Genomic DNA, 25,896 nt, shown 5'->3' on the forward strand with positions numbered 1-25,896 from the left:
TGGAATTGAACCAGACCTTTTCTTTAGATTTTGACCTGTGATCCTTGAAACTTGCTCCCTTCATCCATTACCATTCTTCTTGCCCAAATCCAATTGGATTGCTCTTATCAACTGTCTTTTCCATTCCCAGTAATATGGTACTGAATGCTTCCAGAGAAAATCACACAGCCTACCTCCAGCTTATGTTAATTAATCTCAGTCAGACCTTAATTGATGCCAGGAAATCTTTTTCTTTTTCCTGACTATTCCAAACCTCTTTATTTTTTAAAAGCTCCAATAACAGATCCTCCCTATAATCTCTTAGCAAAGGAGTTTGTCTCTTAATTAACTGAGACAATTGAGATTAGTGAGTCCTCTTTTCTTCCCTATTCTATAATTCTGAGCCCTGGTATCCAGTTCAAATATAACCAAATTCCGGCAGTCTACATTATGAATTAGAAAATGATGTCTTAACTGCTAAATTAATTGCCTTTTTTCAGTCCTTATTCTGCCTGATCTTTCTGTAACTTTTGATGCTGTGGTTCTCTCCTCCTGGTCACTCTTCTTCCTTTGGTTTCATAACACTGCACTCTCTTGGTTCTCTTCTTATTTATCCAATCATTTCTTCTCAATTTCCTTTGATGGAGCTTCAGCTTTTAATCATCTGCTAAGTGAAAGCATCTCCCAAGGCTCTGTTCTGTGTCTTTCTTCACTATTTCCCTTAAGGATTTCAATTGTTCAAAGATAACTTCTGTAGAGGCAAATGATTCATCTATCATATCCAGGCCCAATTTCTCTCTCAAATTTTAGCTTGGGTTTTTTAATGTGGGGTCTATGAATTGTGATGACCGTGTTAGTACCCTGGATACCTTAGAATCAGCCAGAGTCAGGATAAGCAAAAATCCTTAGTCTTTTTTCTTGGTCTTTAGAGGTAGGATTGAACTGGATGGAAACAGAATCTCCCCGACCTTCCTTCTTTGTCTCCTGCCCAGAAGTGACCCTGGCTAGTCTTATTCCATCCCCTAGTCGCTCCTACAATTCTCTGTATACACCAATTATTGAGCCAGCACAGGATAGTGGGAAGGGCCATTTTCCAAGCATATGCTTATATAGTATTGAGCAATTGGTAATTAGCCTTAAGTGCTTGAACCGGCCTCAATGCATCAACTCAAGAGTTCCAGTCCTCTACATCTCCTGCATTTTTTGTTTTAGAACACAGGTGGTCACGCCATCCCTGACTTCTCAGGGAGGTGAGAACCCCAAAGAGGAGGTAATCACGCCTCTCCTGACTTCTCAGGAAGGGAGGTGAAAGCACCGAAGAGGAGGTGATCACGACCCTCTGACTTCTCAGGAAAGGCAGTGAGGGCACTAAAAAGGAGGTGATCATGCCCTCCATGACATCTCAGGAAGGGAGATAAAAAGCATCAAAGGGAAGTGGGGATTGCTAGTGGGTTTCTGGGCTGAAGGCTCTCATTAGAAATAGGTATGCACAAACCCATCAGCCTGGGAGATGTTACACGAGCACATAGCAATAACACAGGCTATTAGTGATGACTCTCCCCACAACCAGTGCAGACTCGATGTGGTGCAACAAACATGAATTGTACATGCAAGTAATGATATAATAAACAATATGAATCAACATGGTGTTATAAAAGATTTCCAGAAGTCCTAGAAGGAGGGTATGTAAACAAGTCACACATATGCCTTCTTCAGCAGCCAAGAGATAGTCTAAAACCAATCTATTGTCCATTGCTTCACATGTCAGGGAATCCAATGATCCCCACAACTATTTGAAGTCCTGCAACATTTCTCAGAAAATCCAATGATTCCTGAGGGTTTTCAAGTCCTACAACAGTCTTATCATGTCTCAGAGAATCCAATGATTCCTGAGGGTTTTGAAGTCCAACAATTTTTGATGTCCATGAGTCAAATGCCATAACTGCCATGCTCTTTCAATGGTGAGCACAATCAGCAACAGAACCACCCGATGTTTCTTGGGTCTTCTTCTTCGTTTCAAGGGTCTACTCCATCTCTCTGCGATGGACAAGGCAAATACGGCTCATTGGCACCCATCTGATTCCTTCTCCACCTGTAGAGATACATGCAAACCCTCTCCCCCAAGCAGTTAGCATATCTGGTCCCTTCCATTCACCACTTTCTGGGTCTCTTCACATCATCTGGCGATTATCTAAAGATAATGGACACTGCCCTTCTGGTGGGTTATAACACTTGTCTGCTGGAGCCAGTGCATCTTTGTCAAAAATCAAGAAGTTAATAGTATAAAGGGTTAGATTTAGAAGTTCTCTAGGGTTACCTGTGGCTTCCCCTTTCTTTTGTTTTTGTATCTTAATATCTCTGTTTCTCTTCTCTATTATTGCCTGTCCTTGAGGATTAAAGAGTATGCTAATGGTATATAAAATCTTATACTGTACACAAAATTGTTCAAAATGTTTAGAAGTATATGCAGGTCCATTGTCTGTTTTTATTGCTTATGCCACACCCATAATTGCAAAAGCTTGGATAAGAAATTTAGTGACCATTTGGGCTGTCTCTTTTGCTGCTGGTATTGCTAAAGTGAATCCTGAAAAAGTGTCTACCACAACATGGATAAAAGACAGACGACCAAAAGATTTATAATGGGTCACTGTAATGATTGCGCTAGCACCCAGGACACCCCAGAATCAGCCAGAGTGAGGATAAGCAAAAGTCCTCAATCTTTATTCTCAGTCCCCAGACACGGGATTGAACAGGATGGAAACAGAATCTCTGCGACCACCTTCTCCCTCATCCACCACCAAGAGTGTGTCCCTCACTCATCTTACTCCACTCCCTAGTCCCTCCTACAATCCTCTATACACCAATCATTGAGTCAGTACGGATAGTGGAAAGGGCCATTTTCCAAGTATATGCCCATAGAGTATTGTACAATCAGTAGTTAGCCTCAAGCGCTCAGCAGTCCCAACCTCAGTACATCAACCCAATAGTTTCAGCCCTCTATAGGTCACATCCATTTGCCAAATTTCATTGGGTCTCACACCACGAGGGTTCTTCCCTGGGAGCAGTGTAGGAGCATAGAAAGGAAGGCAAGCTGTACAGACTTTTACTATGCTCCTAGCTTCCTCTCTTGTTATTCCAAATTATAAATGTAAAGCTCGAGCAGCATGTATTTAGAATGAGATTCTTGGGCTTCCTGAAATAAAGGAGTATTGGCCAACATGGTTAGAAGGCTATCTGCCTTTGAATTACCATCAAAAATAGGACCTGGAAGTCCACTATGAGAGTGGACATGCAAGATATAAATCTTACCTGGATGCTTTCTCTCTTGCTCTTGAAGTTCCTTAAGACAAATATATGGGCTAAAATTTTTTTTTGGGCTGAGGCAATTCTTTGTACCAAACCACAAAGCAAATCAGATATTTTATATCTCCCTGGATAATAAAAGAGCTAGAATTTGTTTTCTAAGTGGACTAAAAGGAGTTCTGACTCTTTCTTTAGAGTTAAGTCATGAGGGTATAAGCCAAATATTATTTTGGACGCGTCTGCAAAATATTGGTCCTTTAAGAGGAACTTTAAAACTTTTTTCAAAAAATCCATTGCCAATTATTAATAGTCTGGTTATCTTTAATGGAACCCATTTAAAATTTGGAACCATGGCTAATAAAATTTGCCACTCTGGGATTTTGCATACATTAATTGTGCATTAGTATAAAATATATATCTTTGGGTCTTATCCCAGATAATTGTACTATTCGCTTAATATTTAATAAAATTCTAAACAAGCACTGGGTGGGAGTAAAGGCTTTGTTTTTTTGTGCCAGGGTTCACCCCTATACACTGTCTCCTTGATGAAGGACCTGTGGGTGCCTTTTTGTGTAAAAAACGTATTTCAAAGGGTTTTGGTGCTTTTAACCATTGGATAAAACCAATTCAACTTCTCTCAAATCGAGCTTCTTTTTAGCTGGCATGGTAGTTTAAAGCATTCTCCCCTCAAATTCATAATGTTGTAATTGATAGGTAGTCAAGCCTAACACTGGACGCATTCATTGGATATCTCCTATCAATTTCTTTTTTTTTTTTTTTTTTTTTTTTTTTTTATTTAATAGCCTTTAATTTAAGGATATTAAATGGTAACTTTACAGCATTAACAATTACCAAACCCTTTTTCAATTTTTTCACCTCTTACCCCCCCACCCCTCCCTAAATGGGGATAATAGATGTTAAATATATTAAAATATAATTAGATACACAATAAGTATACATGACCAAAACATTATTTTGCTGTACAAAAAGAAATCAGACTCTGAATTATTGTACAATTAGCTTGTGAAGAAATCAAAGATGCAGGTTATAAATATAGGGACTGGGAATTCAATGTAATGGTTTTGTTTCTCCCAGGTTCTTTTTCTGGGTATAGTTAGTTCAGTTCATTACTGCTCCATTAAAATGTTTGGTTGATCTTGTTGCTGAGGATGGCCTGATCCATCAGGACTGGTCATCATCTAGTATTGTTGTTGAAGTATATAATGATCTCCTGGTCCTGCTCATTTCACTTAGCATCAGTTCGCGTCCTATCAATTTCTGAAAGTCATTTAAGGTGTTTAGCTTCTCTGTTCTTAAGGACAGTTTTTGTACTGTAAGCACCTTAGTTCTTCATATCCTAAATATTGAAAAGGAACATGTTTGAATTTTTCTGGACTATATAAATTTATAGTTCCTTAGTATTTCCATGGTCTTTTGTAGACATGCTTCTAACTTTTGTTCCTCAGGTGCACATCCCACTATATCATCCATGTAATGCAATAACATAACTTTTGGAAATGCTTTTCTTACTGGAGTAAGAACAGCAGCAACATACATTTGACACATAGTAGGGCTATTTTTCATTTCATGGGCTATTGTCCATTCATATGAATGGACAGGGCAAAACTGTCCATTCATATCTTTTATAAGGCTCAGCTAAGTTAACACTGGACACTGAAAAAACAAATCTTTTTGTATCCTCCTTATCTAGAGGGATAGAATAGAAACAATCCTTAATGTCTATAACCCAAAGAGGCCATTCTCTAGGCAATTGAGTAGGAGATGGAAGCCCAGGCTGAAGAGTCCCCATAATTTCCATCTGTTCAACCTTTCTTAAATCTTCAACATCTTCCATTTTAGATTTCTTTCTTCACAAATACTGAGAATTCCAAGGACTTGGGAAGGTTTAAAGTGTTCTTGGTCAAGTTGCTCCTTTATATCTAAAAGGCCTGAATTTTTATTGCTACCTGGGCCACTGTTTTATTCACACTGGTGTATCAGTTTTTCCCATTGGATAGGGGAATATGAAACTATTGGACCTTTGACAGCAACCCTCAAAATCCAAGTACTCATTTTAACTAATTTTGTAAAATGTCTCTTCCCTACAGATTCATGGGAATTTTTTCAGCTATAAAAGGAGTAAAAACTCCTGTTTCGCCTTCAAAACTCCATCTCAAAGGAGTAGCACTAACTTCAGCTGCCATTGATCCTCCTATGCCAGACATGTAGGGTCTGCTTTAATCTTTGGCCAGTGACTGGGCCAGTTGGCACCTCTAATGACTGTACGATCTGCACCTGTGTCTACCAATCTTTCTAATGGTATGCCATTTATATAGACAGTAAGTATAGGTCAATCAGCTGTCACAGCTGCTGTGCAGTTTAATTACTGGATTTTTTTGCTTGGAGTCAGAATCTGGGCGACTATCACCTAATTGCTTATTAATAGTCTGTATCAGTAAATCTGATGCTACTACTTCTCCTGGGTGATAAGTCACACATTGTCTACCTGTATTAGTGACTGGGATATTATCTACACATTCCCCAGTTTCCCACATCAGTATATGGATGGACACTGTTTTGTAAGTGCTCTCAGGAGGTAAAATGGTCAAGCCTACTGTGCCTGGAGGCAAAGGATCCATAGGTTGGAGAGGAAAAGATGTCACCTCTCCAGGAGATATCTCAGTTGTCCCAGGTGCATACAACTCTATCCTCCCCAATTGTAATCCTGGCTGATTGGTCATGTCTGGGTACTGGACTTCTAGGCACTCTTTGGGTATAGCATCAGCTGCCATAATGCCCCAAGTATTTTTTGTCTTGGGCCCCTCATCCCATTTCCTTGAATCAGTCTACATTCTAATGCCCAATGGAAGCCTCTGTTGCATTTTGGACATGGGGTATTGGGTCTTGTTCTCCCACCCTGTTTTCTCACTCTGTCTCTATTGCCAACATTGAGCTTTCAGATGCTCTACTTTACCACGTTGAAAGCATTGATAAGTCTCTCTTGAAGTCCCTTGCCAAAAGGGACCCTGTTTTCCCATGTTCGGATCTTGGGAAGTCTGCATCATAGCCTAGCTGGCTGTAAAAGATATTTATGCCCACTGTGGCACAGCATCTTATGATCTCCTCTAAAGGAGCATACTTGTGTAGTCCTAGTATAATTCTTCTACAAACCTCATTTGCATTTTCTTTAGCAAGTTGCCTTATCATAATGTCTGTTACTGTATTTTCACCATTAGTTTGTATGACAGCTGTCTGCAGACGTCCCACAAAATCAGCAAAGGGTTCATTTGGCCCTTGTGCTATTTTTGTGAAGGCCTCTCCTTTGTCCTGTTTACCTGGGATAAAACCCCATGCTTTGATAGCAGCAAAAGCAATTTGCTGATATGCTGCTATGGTGTAATTAATCTGTACTGAAATTTCTGCATAAGAACCTCCTATCCCTGTTAGTTGGTCACAGGTGATTGGAAGATTAACTCCACTATGACTATTTTGTTGGGCTTGTATCCTACAGAATTCACTATATTCAGAAAGCCACAAGTTTTTTCCAGGTTCTAAGCATGTCCTTGCTATAGATTTCCAGTCCCTAGGGGTTAAGACATCATAAGCCAAATTCTGTAATAACATCTTAACATAAGCTGATGTAGCCCCATAAAGAGTGCAAGCCTTTTTCAGGTTTTTGAGGATTTTTAATATCAAAAGCAGCATATCTTCTACTTTCTTGATCTGAAGAGTTAAGCTGTTTAAATCACAGGATACATTTCTAGTTTCAGATCACCTAAATTCTGCTCTTCCTCTATGGCTTTAAGTACTGCCTTTTGTAATCTAGTCATAGGAAAGGGTGATTGCTGGGGGGAGGTGCTGGTGATGTCACTGCCCCTCCCACTACTCCTCCCCCCTCCATCCTGGAAGGTGGAGTTAATGGGGGCGTGTCAAGAACCAGTTGCAGTTTAGGCAGGGTTGAAGCTGCCTTGTGTGAGAGAGAGAATCACCATGCCCTTTGCCATGACCTTCATCCTCACTTAACTCCCTATGCCCTCTGGTGATATCGTTTTCAATCCATTCTTTGTCCTCCTCTTTTTCCTCACACTTCCTCATCTGGCTGGTCTGAAAACTTTTTTTTTCTATAACTTGCAGGATTCTTTAAGGCCAATTGTATTATGTTGTATATATTGAATGTTTCCTTGAAAATTGAATGAGGACCTTTATCATTGTAGTATTCGCATTATTGCTCTCCTACCAGTTTCCAATTATCTGCCCTATCTCCTCTTCCTTTAAGAAGCAAGGGGATGTGCGTTCTAATGTACCCAAGAGTCTAGCGATCTACAACCAAGTTACAATTAAACCTTGATCAACTCAAGTATGCTTTCTATAGAGCCTCCTTGGGGTGGGGGTGGGCATGGGACTGGGGCTGGGGCTGGGGCTAGAGCTGGGAGAGAATCTTTTCCCAATATCTGCCCCATTTCAGCTAGAAAAAGTTACTAGTTTAGCCCTTAACAAAGTTCCCTGTATGTCTATTAAAATACTCACCCTATTTCCTGGTCACCAGAGACTTCTTCAGTGAAATTAGGGTCCTTGGTCCACACGTTGGGCACCAAAAGTGAAGACCGTGTTAGCACCCTGGATATCTTAGAATCGGCTGGAGTCAGGATAAGCAAAAGTTCTTGATCTTTATTCTTGCTCTTTAGCGGTAGAATTGAATTGTATGGAAGCAGAATCTCCACAACCTTCCTTCTCCCTAGTTTACTACCATAGTGACTCTAGCTAGTCTTACTACCCCCCCACCCCAGTCCCTCCTACAATCCTCTATATACACCAATCATTGGGCCAGCACAGATAGTAGGAAGGACCATTTTCCAAGCACATCCCCATAGAGTATTGTCCAATCAGTCATTAGCCTTAAGTGCCCGAAGTGACCTCAGTGCATCCATTCAAGAGTTTCAACCCTTTACAATGAACTTTGAAAACACCACCAACAAATTGACTAATTTTTGATAAATATGTTTCAATATAATTGATTTTATTTGCAATTCTGTATCTTTTGTTTTATTCATTTAACAACATAATTCTGAAAAGGATTCTGTAGGCTTCATCAGACTTCCAAAGGAATCCTTGTCACAAAAAATGTCGATTCCCTCTTTTAGCTACTAGCTGTTCTGCCAGATGTCACTTGCAATTTAAATATAATATTTTTCTTTCTTTTTTAATAATAGCTTTTTATTTTCAAAATGCATGCAAAGATAGTTTCAACAATCACCCTTGAAAAACTTTGTGTTTCAAATTTTTCTCCCTCTTGTCCCCCTTATACAGTAATCCAATATAGGTTAAATATGTGCAGTTCTTCTACCCATATTTCCACATTTATCATGCTACACAAGAAAAATCAGATTAAAAAGGGAAAAAATAGCAAGCAAACAACAACAAAAAAGGTGAAAATACTATGTTGTGATTCACATTCAATCCCTATAGTCCTCTCTCTGGATACAGATCTATCACAAGTCTATTAGAACTGGCCTGAATCACCTTATTGTTGAAAAGAACCAGGTCCATCAGAGTTGATCATCACATAATCTTTTGGTTGCTGTGTACAATGTTCTCAATAATATCTTAGAAACTCTAAGCTTTTATAAACTACCATCTGATGCAAATGATCATCCTCAGACATTTCTCTGTGAAAGTGCTTTTATTGGGGGAATATTGCATTAGGAACATTAAAAAAAACCTAGAATTTTAAGAGGGCCTTTTAAGCATAGACTGAAAGTGATTGATACATGCAATCAGTCACACATAAGTTACAAGTCCTGTTAGCAGAGCCTATGTATGGTCTCTGGAATTTTTGTCAGGGTACCTGAAAAAATCTAACTACTTAAGGAAAATGAGTGATTTCTGGGGAAATATATCAGTCCAATCCAATTCAACAAATATTTATTAAATACGAGCATGTAGTAGCAGAGCTGATACAAAGTTTAGATAAGACCCCTGTTCTAATATAACTCTTGAAAGAAGCTATCTCCTGGAGAATTGTCAAGTATAACTGAGATAAGTAAAATATGCTTGCTTCTCTTCCAGCTGTTGACATGGCATCTGTACTTCTTGGGAGATGGATCAGAATGGCCCACAGCTAGAAATCGGTTCCTTCCATATATCTCTTATTCAGCCCCATTTCCAGGCAAATTCCTTTTTTTACCCTCTGCTTTTACCCACCTTTACCCAGATGGATCACCCAGTCACTCAGGAGGCACCTTTAAAACTGTTCTGGTCTGTTATGTGAATAGATTATAAAAGGACTCTCTTCTCTTGCCTAAACTCACTGTCCTTTCTACTAGTTCTAGTAGGATTCTACCAGTGCATCCTTCACAATCCTTCCCTGAGCCTTAGGCTTTGCTGATATTGGTCAGCTTCCCTAGGATTTCAGCATTTCTTTGGCCTGGTTTCAGAGAACATTGACTTTTAACCCCAGCCCTTCCTGCTTTCTTATCTAACAATTAGAGATCAACAAGTATCTATTAAATATCTCTATTATGTGCCAGGCACAGATCCAAAGACCTTGCTGACCTTCATTGGCCACTAGATCTCCATTTAAGACAACATGATGTTCTGTCTGTAATTAGATGACCAAGTAGATTTTGAAGGGCCCTTAGTGATCATCTACTATGAAGATTCTTAACTTGGGGTCTATGAGCTTGTTTTTAATTAAAAATGTTTTAAAATTGTATTTATTTATTTCACTATATATTTTCCAATTACATGTAAAAAATTTTAACTCATTTTTTTTAAATTTTGAGTTCCAAATCCCCTTTTCCCAGCTGTCCCCCTTTGAAGAAGGTTAACAGTTTTATATTGATTATATATGTGAAGTTATACAAAACATTTTCATATTGGGCATGATGCAAAAGAAAACATAAAAAGGGATAAAATAAATCAGGAAAAAATTATGCTTCACACTGTATTCAGAGTTCATCATTTCTCCCTCTGGAGGTGAATAGCATCTTTTATCATGGGTCCTTTGGAATTGTTTCGGATTATTGTCTTCATCAGAGGAGCTAGATCTTTTATAGTTGATCAATCTTATCATATTTCTATTACCATGTGTAATGTTCTCCTGATTCTGCTCAAATCATTTTGCATAGAGTTCATATAAGGCAGTGTAGGTTTTTCTGAAATCATCCCCATCACCATTTCTTATAATACAACAGTACTCCATCACAATCATAACAATCATATGAAATATCTTATTCAGGCATTTCTCAATTGATGGGCATTTCCTTGATTTTCTAATTTTTGTCATCAGAAAATAGCTGCTATAAATATTTTTGTACAAATAGCCTTTTTTCCCTTTTCTTTATCTCTTTGGGATAAAGACCTAGTAACACTTGTCAAATGGTAAGTATAGTTTTATAGTTCTTTTGACATAGTTCCAAATTGTTCTCTAAAACAGTTGGACTAGTTCAGTACTCCACATGCAGGAGATAGTGTGCTGTGATGGATCTAGGGTTACTCATTTTTGTTAGTTCAAATCTGGTCTCAGACGTACATTAGCTCTCTATTCGTTGGTAAGTCAAATAGGGTTACTATTTGCCTCAGTTTCCTCATCTACAAAATGACAAGAAGGAAATGACAAACCACTCCAGTATCTTAGCCAAGAAAACCCCAAATGTGATAATTAACCACATTTAAGTGGTTACTTCTTCTGTTAATCTGGACAATTTATATTTTTATAAATATGTAAGCCCTATCTCAGTCAGTTTTGCTGGTAAGTTAATGGACAAAATAATTCAAGATAAATTCTTTAATTTCATCTTCATTGATAGTACATTCATCCTTTCCATTTTTGATAATAGTAATTAAGGTTTTGTTTTAATTTGATTTAAATCAAATTAATCAATGGTTTATTTCATTGGATTTTAAAAATAAAGCCAGATTATAAATTTATTAATTCAATTGTTTTCTTGCTTTCAATTTTATCATCTCACATTTAATTTTCAAGATTTCCATTTAATTGGTGATTTTTAATTTGTTCTTTTTCTACTTTTTTTAGTTATATATTCAATTAATCTGTTTTCTCACTTGATTGTTGTGTGTGTAAATAGATATTAATTTTCCTCTAAGGACTGCTTCAGCCACCCCCCAAAATTTTTGGAATATTATCTCATTTTTGTCCTCTTTAATGAAATCATTGGTTGTTTCTCTGATTTGTTCTTTGACCCGCTTATTCCTTGGAATTAGATTAGTTTCTAATTAACTTTTAATCTGTTTATTACATTTAATTTTTATTGTATTATGGTCTAAAAAAGAAGCATTTCATACTTCTGCTTTTCTGCATTTGGTTTTGAGGTTTGGTTTAGTACATCTGTCCAGCTTCAGTCATCATCTAGCAGGATTAAAGGGTCATTCTCACAGGTAATTGATGCTTCCTCTAAATTGCAGGTTTTGCTGCAGTTGGTGGTATGGAAGGGCTGAAGAACAAATACTTTACAGCTGTGGCCAGCAACAGGAGTGCCAACAACAGCTGCGGATTGCCTAGAGATGATGCTTTCCACATTTTCCGAGACCCCGTGAATTCTGATCTTCCCTGGCCAGGGATCCTTCTTGGAATGTCAATCCCTTCACTTTGGTACTGGTGTACTGATCAGGTACAGGTCAACCTCACTTGTTGGGTGTTCAATTTGCATAGCTTGATTTCAGCAAATTCCTTTAATTCCATCTGTGATTCAGTGTACGTCAATGCAGCCATTATGTGGCTCAGGCGAATTAATCTTCCCTCTGGACTGTATATTGTTTAAAGAAACTTTCTCTCCTAGGTCCTATTTCTTTCTAATCTTGTCTTCTTGGAGTTCTGCTCTGATTTCTTTTTCCTTTTTTTCCCCTACTTCCTTAAGCTCCCAAACTCTGTTTAAATCAACCTAAAATTCCAACTTAAGCAAAATGGTGGGGGAGCCTATAACTCTTTCTTTTCTTTTCTTTTCTTCTAGCATCTCTCTGTAGCTGGAGAGGCATAAAAGGAGAATGTCCAGTGCTGTCAAATACAAACAGGGGACAATAAACTATTCATAAGGATCCCTGTGGGGACCACATGTTGACTTTGAAAATTATACATTAACATTATCTATATTCTTTTTTATTTTAAAATTATTTCCCAATTGCATTTTAATCTGGTTCAGTCACACTTGGGAGTATTATTGGCTATGTGCTTTTCATCTGTTGTTTAGACAAACATCTGGACTGGTTCAATTCTCTATTTGCCTAAAGGTGAAAGGAAGAGAAGGGAGGTAAATTAGGTGGTCTCTAGAGGGCTCTTCCTATCACCCATGGCCTCAGATCCTTTGGATTTGATCAAAATTGGGATTTTTGCCTAAAATTTCAGAATACTTCAAAAGATCAAGCAAGTTTTGAAGTCAATGATGTCCTTTTCCTTCTAATGTTAAATCACCATGGCAGGAACTAAAAGAGGTCATTAAAACCCTAATACTATATAGGATGCCCTATAAGGTGCAAAACAGCAGACTCACAAGGTGAATTCTTCACTAAAAGCCATCACTGTTTTTGAAAGGTTGTGAACTACTAGAACATCAGACACTCTTATCAAAATCATCTGAGCAACAAAAAGTTGGGGAAATTCTCTATTGGAGAATAGTTCATATGAAGAAGGCCTGAGAGTTTTAATGTCTCCTGGCTTACTGTAAGTCAAATATTATACATGATTACTTCTCTCTCAGAAAAAAAAAAAAAGGAGGAAGGAGGTAGGATTGATGTGAGTTTTGATTCCATATAATAGAAGCATGTTGTTCAGAAAATGGGAGGTGATCCCCCCATTCCCAGTCAGAAAACATCTGGAGCATTTCATTGAATTCACTGAGTGTAGGAGGAATATATTCTATTTTGTTGTTGTTGTTCATGCGTGTTCAACTTTTTAGAACCCTATGGACTATACTGTCCATGGGGTTTTCTTGGAAAAAATACTAGAGTGGTTTGCCATTTTCTGCTCTAGCGGATCCTTTTATCAGGCAGTCAGTGTCCAGGATCACATAGCCAAAAAGTGTCTAAGGCTAGATTTGAATTTAGGACTTTCTGACTCCAGACCCAATGTTCTGTCCACTGATACACCTGCTGCCTCTACTGGGTCTCCAAGTCTAACACTATCCATGGCACCACCCAGCTGTCTCTAAATGAACGTGGACTTATACTGGGTAACATGAGAGGACAAAACAAAAATGAATAGATAGAAATTATAGGCTGATTTCAACTTAATTAGAACTGTCCAAAAGAACTGAATGAGCTGTCTCGAGGGATGTTGTGAAGGAGTCAGTGTAATATTCCTGAAGATATTTCTATTCAGCGCATGGTTAGATGATTTCTTCATCATTGACATTTAGTGATTATATGCCAATAAAAATGCATTTCATCGATAGCTCCTGATTGTTTAGGACAAAGAGCAAAACTATTGCTGATGATCCCAAATAACATGTAACTTTGGAAAACAGGTTGCCCCAAAGTCAGTGCAGTTTTAATTATTTATTGCTTTAAACTTGCTTTTTTTTATTGCTTTATTGCTTAAACTGCACTAAGCCTTTTGGGACACTACATTTAGTCTTGAAATGTTTTGATCTGTTTGAAAACGGATTGTTCAATACATATTAATTGCCATAAAGAAACAACAGCATAAATATCTCACTCACAAGGAAGAGAGATGTTGGCCACAAATGCCCTCTTGTTCAAAACCCCATCCCCATCCTAGAGACAGGTGGGTGTTGCAGTAGATCTCTTCCAGAGTTTAAATCTGGCTTCAGTTATTTTACTTACTATGAGGCACTGAGCAAGTCGCTCAATTTCTTTCTGCCTTAGTTTCCTCAATTGTAAAATGATTAAAAACAGCATGTACCTCCCAGGATTGTTTTGGGTATGAAATGAGATATTCGTAAAGCACTTTGCACCATATTTGCCACATAGTAGGTGTTTAAAATATTCTTTCCATCGTTATGCCTTTGCTAACAATGGATAACATCACCTTTAGACACAGGGCTAGCACTAACCCTGATCAGAACTTCTTGCTCAAACTCAATTCCACAAACAACTTTTAAAGGCTTACTGTCTATAAGACACAGTGCTAGGTGCTAAGGATATAAAGAATAAGAAAAAAAAGAAACTGCTCTTATCCTTGAATTTCCATGCTACCATTCACAGATAAGGAAAGGCAGACCCTAGATAAAGTAATTTCAAGAAAGAAATAAGGGGCAGCTGGGTGGTGCAGGGGATAGAGCCCCAGCCCTGAAGTCAGGAGGACCTGAGTTCAAATGTGGCCTCAGACACGTAACACTTCCTGACTGTGTGACTCTGGGCAAGTCACTTAACCCCAATTAGTAGAAAGAAAGAGAAAGAGAGGAGAGAAGCAGAGATGATTGGAAGGTAGTTAAGAATTCCACGATCCTGAGGTGGAAAGCTTCAGCAGTTGGAGAGAGGCAGCCAGAAAACTGGTTTGGTATAGTCTGCTGTGAGGAAGAGACCATGAAATAAAACTAGTAAGATAAAGATGTCTGTGATCCCCACAAGCCTTGCTTAGTGGAGACATAGAGGGCTATGAAAGGCCACAGATAAAAGGCAAAATTAATAACTAATAAAAATTTAGGACTCTTCATCAGAGCAGCTGTGTGGGAAGAACTGGAAGTGATGGGAATGAGAGTATTGATTCCGCTGACTTAGAAGCATTTTCCCCTAGAGAGGGAACCTCCAAGCTCTTTGCCTCCAACTTTGGTTTTGAGTTGAACTTTGGGTTCAGAGTAAGAATGAACAATGATGGTGACCGTAAGCCACTCATCCCTTCCAAGTCCCCTGCTGCTCCCAGGCCAAGCTCGTAGTCCCCCGCAGAGCGGCTCCCAGGCCCTCCCAAGCACACTCTGTGGTTTGCAGGTCATCGTCCAACGGTCCCTGGCTGCCAAAAACCTTTCCCATGCCAAAGGGGGCTCGCTGATGGCCGCGTACATGAAGGTTCTGCCTCTCTTCCTGATGGTAATGCCTGGAATGGTCAGCCGCGTCCTCTTCCCAGGTGAGGGGAATGGGAGAGGAGCCATGGGTGGACTACTGACTGAACTGATTGAAGCTCTTGGAAAGACCATGGGTTTAGATTTGGAGAACCTACGTTCAAATTCCTCTCTGCTATTGACTCTCTGTGTGACCTTGGCCAAATAACAATATATCTGAGCTTCATTTTCTTGTCTATAAAAGGAGGGAGTTAGTATGTCTTCAAAGGATTTCTGATGAACTACGTTACTCACCTACCACCTGAGGTGACAGACACAAGGTGCAGAAAGAGACCAACAGTTTGGGACAAGGATGTTTGATTGTACTTATTTGTTACAACAGTTCTCCATTCCTGTGTTTTGGTTTTTTTTAAATTGAGGGCTTGACGTAGCAATAGGAATGAAAAGAAAAGGAGGGCCATTGTCATTTTTAAAAAATGCACAAGAGGACAGAAGTAAGCTCACAAGGAAATAGAGAAAAGTAAAATAGCTTTTAAAGTCATATGAAGGAATTAATTTACATATTTTTAAAAAGCCAACAGTCTGATATGATAACTTATATTTTCATATAGAATCTTTTTTGGGGGTTCTTCTCTGTGTATATGTGAGGAAATGCTCTTTTTTGGTCTTGAAATTCAGAATTATTTTTTAAATTGGAAGTTATGTGAGATGATCTTTTAAGGTCTTTTCTAGCTTTGGCTGTATGATCTTATGCAATTGAATTGGCCTTGGGGTTTTGGATTTATTTTCCTGGTGGTGGAATAATTTTTGTTCAGTTGCTTCCCTGAAGCAATGTCACTAACTTTTCTCAAAATAAAAAAAAAACCTTCTCCCCAATTTTTATTATATTATGGCCCTATTCAAACAGTAATGGTGCTGCAGCCTTCATTGGCCAGACAGCTGCGGCCTAGAGGGTCAGGACAACCAGATTCTTCCTCTGTGAAATGAGAGGGTGAGACTAAAAGATTTGAGAGGTCTCTTTAGAAATTTCATGGTTTGAAGGACGAAGGACGATGGAGAGAGCAAATGGGCAAGACTTCAGCTGTCTCTGCCCCCTTGTTCCCTCCAGGTCTGATGGGGAATCAGGAGACATGATTTTCAATCTTTGGTCTGTCATTTCAGAATTGTGACTTGGAAGCTCCCTTAACCTTTCTATGCCTTAGTTTCCCCATTTATAAAAGGAGACACTAATAATTTCTGGGCTATGTCACTGCATGGCATGGAGATCTAGGAAGAAGGGTTTCAGAAGCTTCTGGGGAGCCAGATAATGGTTTCCCTGTGCTCTGAGGGATAGGACTAGTTTAGCCAGTCAGTGTCACCGTTCCCATTGACAGTCATGGATACAGGACCAGCCTTCAGGTGGACCAGATGGATTCAGATCCACGCCTTGTTAGATTTCCCACTTTTCTGGGCCCAGACTTGAGGCAAGGGGGGGCCTTGCCAGAACTTGCTTGCTAAGCCTTTGCCAAGCCACGTCTTGAGCTCTTCCCCATGTTTTCCTGCACAGATTTGGTTGCCTGCGCTACCCCTGAGATCTGCCAGAAAGTCTGTGGCAATCCTGCTGGATGCTCTGATATCGCATACCCCAAACTTGTCCTGGAGCTGCTGCCCCTAGGTATGAGACCTCCCATGAAGACAGAGCGAGAGGGGGCTCTTTGATGAATATCGTCCTGTTCTGGGTTCTGGTTATAGAGTAACGGGGATTCCAAGCTGGCCCAAGGCTCGGCTTCAGGTTCTGGGCTCCAGACTGGGCTGCTTATATTTCCACCCAGGACAAGGTGAAAGGTAAAAGATAACCCAGTAGTCTCATCCTAAGAGGGGCTGATCAGGGTCTCTCCCACCCCCCAGAGGACCTTCCTTCTACTCCCCTACTACCCTGTGATGGCAGGGATTGCTAAAAGCAAAAGGGGCCCGGGGGATTGTTGGAGGAAAAGTAATGGAAGAAGCCAGGGGATGATAACTGTTACCCAGAAGGAGCCTGTGGTCCACAGTTCCTTTCCTCTGCCTCCCAGGGCTCCGAGGACTGATGATGTCCGTGATGGTGGCTGCTCTGATGTCCTCCCTCACCTCCATCTTCAATAGTTCCAGTACCATCTTCACCATGGACCTGTGGCTCCATTTCCGGCCCAAATCTTCTGAATGGGAACTCATGATTGTGGGCAGGTGAGGGGGTGATGCTGACCTCCCCTCACAAATCCTGACCCTCTCCGAAGTCTTATAGCCTTTTTTGGAAGGAGACAAGGGAGCAATCAATCCATGCTGTTTGGGAGGGAGGAAACAAAACAAAAAAATACAGTAACCAACTTCAAGTTCCGAGATAGAACCCAGGCAGTAATTTTTCCACGATGGCAGCCTGTGCCGTCAGGGGGTAGGTGGAAGAGAATTCTTTCAAGTGTGGGGAGATCTTGCCTAGATTGACAAGGAGACAATCTTGGGTTGAGGCCGTTAACCATGAGATTGGGATGAAAGAAAAGGATATCTGCATCTTCACATTGAAAGCAAACATGTGCAACACATGCGAATGTCTTGCCAATGAGCTCTTCCATTACAGGCTTGGAAGGTGCCGTGTTTCGACCCCCTTCCCTGCTCCCTCTTCCCATCTTACCTTCTAGGGCTGGCAGGATTTCTGGCTCAGTGGGCAGGGGAGGCCTTTCCCCATGGATGGGTAATGGGAGAGAAGGGGGAGCTAATGTTGGGCCTTTCTCTGGGTGGGACCTGGCTGGACCAGAGTGTTTGTGCTGCTGCTGGTTGTGGTGTCAATCCTCTGGATCCCGTTGGTGCAGGCGAGTCAAGGCGGCCAGCTCTTCATTTATATCCAGTCCATCAGCTCCTACCTGCAGCCTCCGGTGGCCATCGTTTTCATCATGGGCTGTTTCTGGAAGAGAACAAATGAAAAGGTAGAGTCTGTGGAGTCTGTACGTGTAGAACTAACTGTCTAATGTCAAAGTTGAAATGAGGCTTTTGGATGTTCAGTGGGGCCACTGGAAGGGCCCTTCATACAGACAATACCACAGGGAATGTTGGGCCTTAGAACATAATCACAACCAGGAGGGACCTGAGAGAAACAAAAATAGAATTTCTGAGTAGGAAGAAACCTCCATAAAATCCCAGGATTTCAGAATTTGCCTATTCTAGTCCATACTTAGAAAAGGGATCCTTCCTTCCTTCCTTCTTTCCCTCCTTGCTTCCGTCTTTCCTCCCTCCCTCTTTTCCTTCCTCCCTCCCTCTCTCCTTCCTTCCTTCTTTCTTCCTTCTCTCCCTCCCTCTCTCCTTTCTTCCTTCCTTCTTTCCTCCTTCCCTCCCTCCCTTTCTCCTTCCTTCCTTCCTCCCTCCCTTTCTCTTTCTCCCTTTCTCCTTCCTTCCTTCCTTCTTCCCTCCCTCTCTCTCTCCTTCCTTCCTTGCTTCCTCTCTCCCTCTCTCCTTTCTTCCCTCTTTCCCTCTCTCTCTCTCTCTCCTTCCTTCCTCCTTCCTTCCTTCCCTCCCTTCCTCCCCTCTTTCTCTCCTCCCTCCCTTCTTTCCTTCCTTCCTTCCTTCCTCCCTATTGGCGTTAAGTGACTTGCCCAGGGTCACACAGCTAGGAAGTGTCAGGTGTCTCCACTGTGCCGTCTGATTGCCCCACAATCCACTTTTCCCCTTTGTTTGAGGACTTTTTCACCTCCACTTCAAAGTTCTGCACAATCCCGCTTCACTAATTTAAGAGGCCTTTCCTGATTCTCTGATATGTTAGTGACCCCCATGTCCCCAAAGCATCGCATATTTGTTTCCTGCATGTCTGGTGCTCACTTGTATGCGGACGGACTAAGAATCCCTCGGGAGAATAAGCTCTCCGGGGGCAGAACCGTCTTGCTTGTGGCTTTCGCATTTCTAGCGCATTGAGGTCCTTACTAAATGCTCGCTGACTGATTAATGGGTTCAGGCGGCAGGGAGTGGGGTATGGGGGTAACTCACTAGTCTGATAGTTTTTTCCCTTCCCCAGCTAAGAACACAGAACATCAGCTTACAAGGGACCTCGGAACACAGAGCTTTCAGCCCTAACAGGGGCTTTGAACATAGAGTAGAAAATGTAAAAATCGGCACTCCAGCACACAGCGCAGACTTTCAGAGCCTGGAAGGAAGGGACCAAGCGTTTAGGGAACGCTTGCCTTGTGCCGGGCGCTGGGCCGGTTGATTCACCCCCTTGCTCCCCACCGGCCCCGAGAGGAAGGCGCTGTCACTGCCCACTCCGGAGATGAGGACACCAGACAGACCTTAGTTAAGAAGGATGCGGAGGCCGTCCCCCAGCCCAGCGCTCTGCTCTGGGAACCCGTTTCCCCAAAGGCCGAGGCTGGAGAAGTGGGGAAGGGGAGAGCAGGGGCTGCGGGCCGAGTCACTGAGCGGGCTCTGCCTGTTGCTTGACAGGGGGCCTTCTGGGGCCTGCTGGTGGGCCTGTCCATAGGCATGATCCGGCTGGTGCTGGACTTCATCTACGCGCAGCCTCGCTGTGACGAGCCCGACGAGCGCCCGGCCGTGGTGAGGTACATCCACTACCTCTACTTCTCCATGATCCTGTCCGCCGTCACCCTGGTCACTGTGGTCGCGGTGAGCCGGCTCACCGAGCCGCCCACCGCCGAGATGGTACGTCCGGCTCCGGCGGGGGAGGTCAGGGCCGGACCGGAGTCTGGGGGCTTCCCACTGGCTCCCCCCGGTGCGCCCCGCCCCAAGGCCCGTTCTTGGTGGGGGTCAGGGCCGTGAGGGCAGCTCCTTCACAGGCCGCTTCTTCTGCCTAGGTCACTCGCTTAACCTGGTGCACTCGCCACGATCCCCTGATCCAGGAGGAGCAGGTACTAGCGGACCCCTTACCCCCGAGCTTGCCCAAGAACGTGGCCCCAGAGGGCAGCGGCGCAGGGGCCCGCTTCGAGATCACCCAGGATACGGCTTCTAAACCCCAAAGCTGTAAGTGAGCCCTTCCCTTTCTGCCTTGGATCTTATTTCTATTTTATTTGCAAAATACCTGGTTAGTTTTCAACGTTCACTCTTGCAAAACTTTTGTTCCAATTTTTTTCTCCCTTCCTTCCTCTCCCCCTCGTCCAACTAGACAGCAAATAATCCAATATATGTTAAACATGGGCAATACTATACATATTTCCACAATTATTGTGCTGCACAAGAACATCACATCAAAAAGGGGAAAAAAAGAGAAAGAAAACAAAAACAAAAAAAACAACAAAAAAGGTGAAAATACTATGTTGTGTTCCACATTCAATCTCCACAATCTTTCTGGGTACAGATGGCTCTCTCTCTCCATCACAAAACCATTGGAATTGACCTGAATCACCTCATTGTTAAAAAGAGCCACGTCCAAAAGAATTGATCATTGTATAGTCTTGTTCTTGCCGTGTACAATGATCTCCTAGTTCTGCTCATTTCACTCAGCATCAGTTCATCTGAGTCTCTCCAGGTCTCTCTGAAATCATCCTGCTGGTCGTTTCTTATAGAACAATATTTCACAACATTCATTTGCCATAACTTATTCAGCCATTCGCCAACTGATGGGCATCCACTCAGTTTCCAGTTCCTTGTCACTACAAAGAGTCTGTCTTTGATTTTAAAATATTTTTTTGTTTAAAGAAATAGGCCTGAGGCTCAGATGAATTAATTTGAACTGGGTCCAAGACCTAGGATTTAAAGTCAACACCTGGGCTGTCAGTTTAGTCTGATATAAAAGGACATATTGGGTGAGTGTCTTCTTCCCTAGAGGTGTAAATGTCCCTGTTCTGTGAAACAAACCTAACATTCCTTGTTTATTTGCTCCCACCTCCCAAACCCTAGAGCCCCAAGAATCCAGATTAAAATCAGTCTCAAAAAACGTGACACTTGGAGTGGAGAGAAATAAAGATAAAAATGAAAAGGTCTCACAAATTTATACACAATCTTTTTCTAAAGCAAAGGCTCCTCTCCAGCTCTCCCCCCTGCCATTAGATAACACTATGTAAGTGTAGTATAGCAGGATGGCCTGGGAGTCAGAAAATCTTGGATTCAAAGTAAGCACAATGAGATTTGTTTTTACTCTGTTCAATCAAATGTTTGTAAAGAAATGATCAGTTATAGTGACATTTACAAAATCTTGCTTATCTTATATGTTTCATCAATATTATTTCAATATGTATGTTGGTTTCTAAATAATTTGTAGATAAGAAACCAGATATGTCAGTAGTCACCCCCACCAAAAATACATGATTCTTTGTAATCATTTTGTCTCTTCCCCTCTCAAGTAGCTGGGAAATTGATCTTAATCTGGGGTCTTTGAACTTGATTAATATTTTAATAACCGTATTTCAGTATAACTGATTTCCTTTGTAGTGCTATGTCTTGTTTATGCACATAGAAACACTATTCTGAAAAGTAGCCTATAGTTTCACCAGATTTCCAAAGGGTTCCATAACCCACACATAAAAAGTTAAGAATCCCTCCTTTACAGCCTCAAAATTGTGTCATATCCAGGCTGGACTTCTATTTTAGATTTGGTCTGAATCAGCTGTTCTTGACAGCTAAGTGGCACCTAGCAAAATGCTGGTCCTGCAGGCAGGAAAACTTAACTTCCTGAGTTCAAATCTAGCCTCAGACACTTAACTAGTTGTGTGCTACTTAACTCTGATTGCCCATTTCCTTATCTGTAAAAGGAACTGGAAAAGGAAATACCAAGAAAACTCCCAAAGGAATCAGAGAATCATACACAATTGAAAAACAACTTCACAACAAAAAAAAAAAAGTTTCATTTTTATGATTTATGTTACATTCTTCACGTCCAGCACCCTGTGATTTATTTCTTGAAGAAGATATTCATAATATTCCCGTGTGAAACTTCTAGAAGTAACCCTTTATTCTTTCATCTCTTGATTTTCAACTATAACTCAATATTTTTCACCATTTTCTCCTATTAGTATTGAAGTCAGCAGAGACAGTAAAACTCAGCTATTACTTTTCTACCTTCTCATGAATCCTCCAGATATATCCCTTTACTTAGTCCCCATCCGTTTCACCATCTGAAAGTTCATAGTGCTATTTTCAATCCTTGACTGTGTCCTCAAAAGTGGCTCTCCATCTCTTGGAAGGAGTACTGCTGAGGTTCTATTAGAATATGTTCTGTGGAATAACATTCCTTTGACATTAAGATCTTGAATTTAACCCTTCAGAAAGTATCAGAGAGCCCCTTGATACTCCCTCTGCCAGTCTTCCCTGACCAAGGAAGGTCTTGCTACAATTGGTTGTAGAGAGGGTGTTTACTGAGGATCTTAAATCATTCCACGTTGCTCTAGGATGCATTTCCATTGGACTTCACATCCATAGTTCTGTCTCTCAGAGGCACAAGTTGGCGTTTTATGGTTAGAGAAACAAGCTTAATGAACCATCACAACTATGCCAGAGGGCTCTCAAACTGCATTCTCTTCTTCCATCAGTGTCTCTACTGATCTGTAACTTAGATATCATAAAGGGTGGGGGGAAGAACCCACATATGTAAAAACGTTTGTGGCAGCCCTTTTGTAGTGGCAAGAAACTGAGTGGATGCCCATCAGCTGGAGAATGGCTGACCAAGTGATGGTATATGAATGTAATGGGATATTATTGTTCTATAAGAAATGATCAGCAGGATGTTTCAGAAAAGCCTGGAAAGACATGAACTGATGCTGAGTGAAATGAGCAGAACCAGGAGATTATTTTACATGGCAACAAGATTATGTGATGATCAACTGTGATGGATTTGGCTCCTTTCAACAATGTGGTGATTCAAGATAATTCCAATAGACTTGTGATGGAAAGAGCTACCTGCATCCAGAGAGAAAATTATGGAGATCAAATCATGGTATTTTTTTAAACCTTTTTTATGTTGTTGTTGTTGCTTGTTTATTTTTTTCTTTCTTGTGGTTTTTTCCCTTTTGATCTCATTTTTCTTACACAGCATGACAAAACAGTAATATTTGCAAGAATTGTACATCTTTAATCTGCTTGCTGTCTTGGAGTACAGGGAGGTAGGGAGAAAAATTTGAAACACAAAGTTTTACAGGGAGGGATGTTGAGGGTTATCTTTGCATGTATTTGGAAAAATAAAATACTACAGAAAACAAATAACGAGCCATCATAGGTACATTTTAATTTTTTTTAGGTAATGTTACCACAAAACCATCCAAAGTAAAGACAGCCATCATATGGCTCTGTGGAATGGACACCAAGGCTAGCGAGACACCTGTGAAGAAACCTGAACCTATTGTGGCTTCCTTAGAAGAAAATACTCTTGTCAGAAGGATTCTGGACGTCAATCTGATCATTTGTATTAGCACTGCCATATTTCTCTGGGCCTACTTTGCCTAATGATGGTATGGGAGATGGAAAGCAAAGACTCAGATGGATTTCAAGGTTTTATTCTTCTGACTTTTTATTTCATAAAAACATAACAGTTGGTGGGTTTTTTAATCTTGTTTTTTTTAAAAAAAAAAACCCTCTAAGGTAAACCTTCAAGACAAATGAATCTTAGATCTGCATTTTTGTGAGAGAGGAGATGAAAAGATAGGAGAAAAACAAACCATCTTCATTTCTTGTGAGGTCTGGGTTAGCAGTCTGGATGCCTTATAATCAGCCCGAGTCAGGATAAGCAAAAGTCCTTGGTATTTGTTCTTGGTCTTTAGGGGGAGAAGTGAAAGGGATGGACAAGACTCTGCTAAAGTTCTCCACAACCTCCCTTCTCCTCGTCCTCCTCCAAAGTGACTCTGGCTTGTCTTACTCCACCCCCAGTCCCTCCTACAATTATCTGTATACACCAAAAGATCGAGCCAGCACAGAATGGTGAGAAGGGCCATTTCCCAAGCATATGTTAATAGAATATTGTCCAATAGGTGATTAACTGTAAGTGCTTGATTGTCTGATTCCAGTGCACCTATTCAGTTTCAACCCTTTGCAATTTCTAAAGTCCTTTGCTGGAAAAATGCATAGTTCATTGATTGGAGAGATTTTAAATGATAGAAGAAAAATCTGTGACTTATTTGTCCTTTCTGTTAAAAGGTACCCATAAATCAGGTGTGAAATGAGATGGAGCTTAACCAAGTAAAGGGGTTAGTGAGTCCCATATTGTGTTCATTCTTTACACATTTTACTTTTATTTTTTATGGAGAGGCAGCTGGCATAATCTGTAGTGGGCAGGCCTGGGAGCCAAGCAGACTTGAGTACAAGTTTTGCCTGACACATACTATGCTAGTTGTTATTTGGGGTCTGTCACTTAAAAAGCAATTCTGGGACAATAAAGTTAGAGAAGATGGTAAGAAGGGCCCTTCCTCATCTGGGGAATCTACCAATGAAATTCTAAATACAGTCCCTAATAAGAGCTCAACCAGAAAATCCACTTTTATTTTTCCCTTCTGTTTTGTTTTCCTCATAAATAAAACAGCATGACCATGTGGAAAGGAGTATGAGGAAAGGGAGGATGGATTAGATGATGCTTTAGTCCTTTTTCCAATTCTGATATTCTCATACTCTATGGATTATACCAAGGGTCTTCATTAGTCAGCCTTCTCAACAAGGTGAGCAGAAGGAAAAAAACTGAGACTGTCTTATAAAGGTTGAAAAAACTATGGTTGTCAAGCCTGAAAATTAGGAGACCAATTTAGCAATTATCTAAGGAACTGATGGAGAATAGTCTCCACCTGACAACAGCCAGGAAATAGGGAGTTTAGACATGCTGTCTTGTCTCCTGACTTCAGAGTCATTAACCAAGGGAAATTCCTTCCCACTCCCCCCCCCTCCCAAAAGGGAGGTATAGGATAACTTTGGATGACAAAAATCCAGTTCTGTTCCCCTACAAAATATTTAATATAAGATGGCCTATCCCTCTACTATTGGGCTATATCCTTAATTAATGTAATGATTGCCACTACATTAGTCTGAACACAAAATTCACTACTTAACTAGCAAATTCCTTCCTCTTTTTTGTTTTGGAGGGAAGGGGAATGTCTGTGGTGTGTGTGTGTATGTGTGCATGCACACATGTGCGTGCAAAAATCCCTTCCTGTTTTTTAATGACTTTGGAGGGGAGGAAGAATTGTGTGAGAGTGAGCATGTCAATTTAGCAATTTTCTAGGCTCTATTCCTCATGAGAAAGCTTATAATATATGTCTTATAATGTATATAAGAAAGCTTATAATATATGTATAAACACATATTATGTGTTTATATTCACATTTGTACTGTATCACTCAGCCCATGTGTGATAAAGGGCCTGTTGAGCAGACTTTCTCTTTTTTCTAGTCTCATTCATATGGTAAACATATCATATATGTTCTGTGACTTTTAAAATAAAGTTATTAACAGCTTACACACCAATTTTCTTAGGCCTCCCAACACAGCATACTTGTGAAAAGGGCATTCTCCCATTCAAGACCAAATAGTCCTGGTCTCTGAATAAATTATTATTCCTGAGGCTGGGAGGTGGATTTTCAGTTTCATTCTCACAGGAACTTTGGCTCTTGGAAATGAATGGCAAAAAATGGATGAGTTGGTTCCCAGCAAATAAGTTTGAGCTGTAGAAAAACCAAGGAATTTTAAACATTTCCAATGCTGGCCCCAGTTTCTCTGCCTT

General features: G+C 40.7%; 1 protein-coding gene across 4 annotated transcripts in view; it reads left to right on the forward strand.

Moving 5' to 3' along the window:
* SLC5A11 (solute carrier family 5 member 11) overlaps positions 1-25,640 on the forward strand; it is a 72,318-nt gene extending 46,678 nt beyond the window's left edge. For all 4 annotated transcript variants that reach the window (XM_031945581.1, XM_031945578.1, XM_031945579.1 and 1 more), the window contains 8 exons: positions 11,707-11,912; positions 15,184-15,319; positions 16,801-16,908; positions 17,306-17,456; positions 18,022-18,190; positions 19,692-19,907; positions 20,060-20,225; positions 23,434-25,640. In XM_031945581.1, coding sequence (XP_031801441.1) covers positions 11,707-11,912; positions 15,184-15,319; positions 16,801-16,908; positions 17,306-17,456; positions 18,022-18,190; positions 19,692-19,907; positions 20,060-20,225; positions 23,434-23,639 — 1,358 coding nt within the window. In that variant the 3' untranslated portion in view covers positions 23,640-25,640. The remainder of the gene's footprint in view (positions 1-11,706; positions 11,913-15,183; positions 15,320-16,800; positions 16,909-17,305; positions 17,457-18,021; positions 18,191-19,691; positions 19,908-20,059; positions 20,226-23,433) is intronic.
* The last annotated feature ends 256 nt before the right edge of the window (positions 25,641-25,896 follow it).

Source organism: Sarcophilus harrisii, chromosome 1 (assembly GCF_902635505.1).
Source record: "Sarcophilus harrisii chromosome 1, mSarHar1.11, whole genome shotgun sequence".
NCBI lineage: Eukaryota > Metazoa > Chordata > Mammalia > Dasyuromorphia > Dasyuridae > Sarcophilus > Sarcophilus harrisii.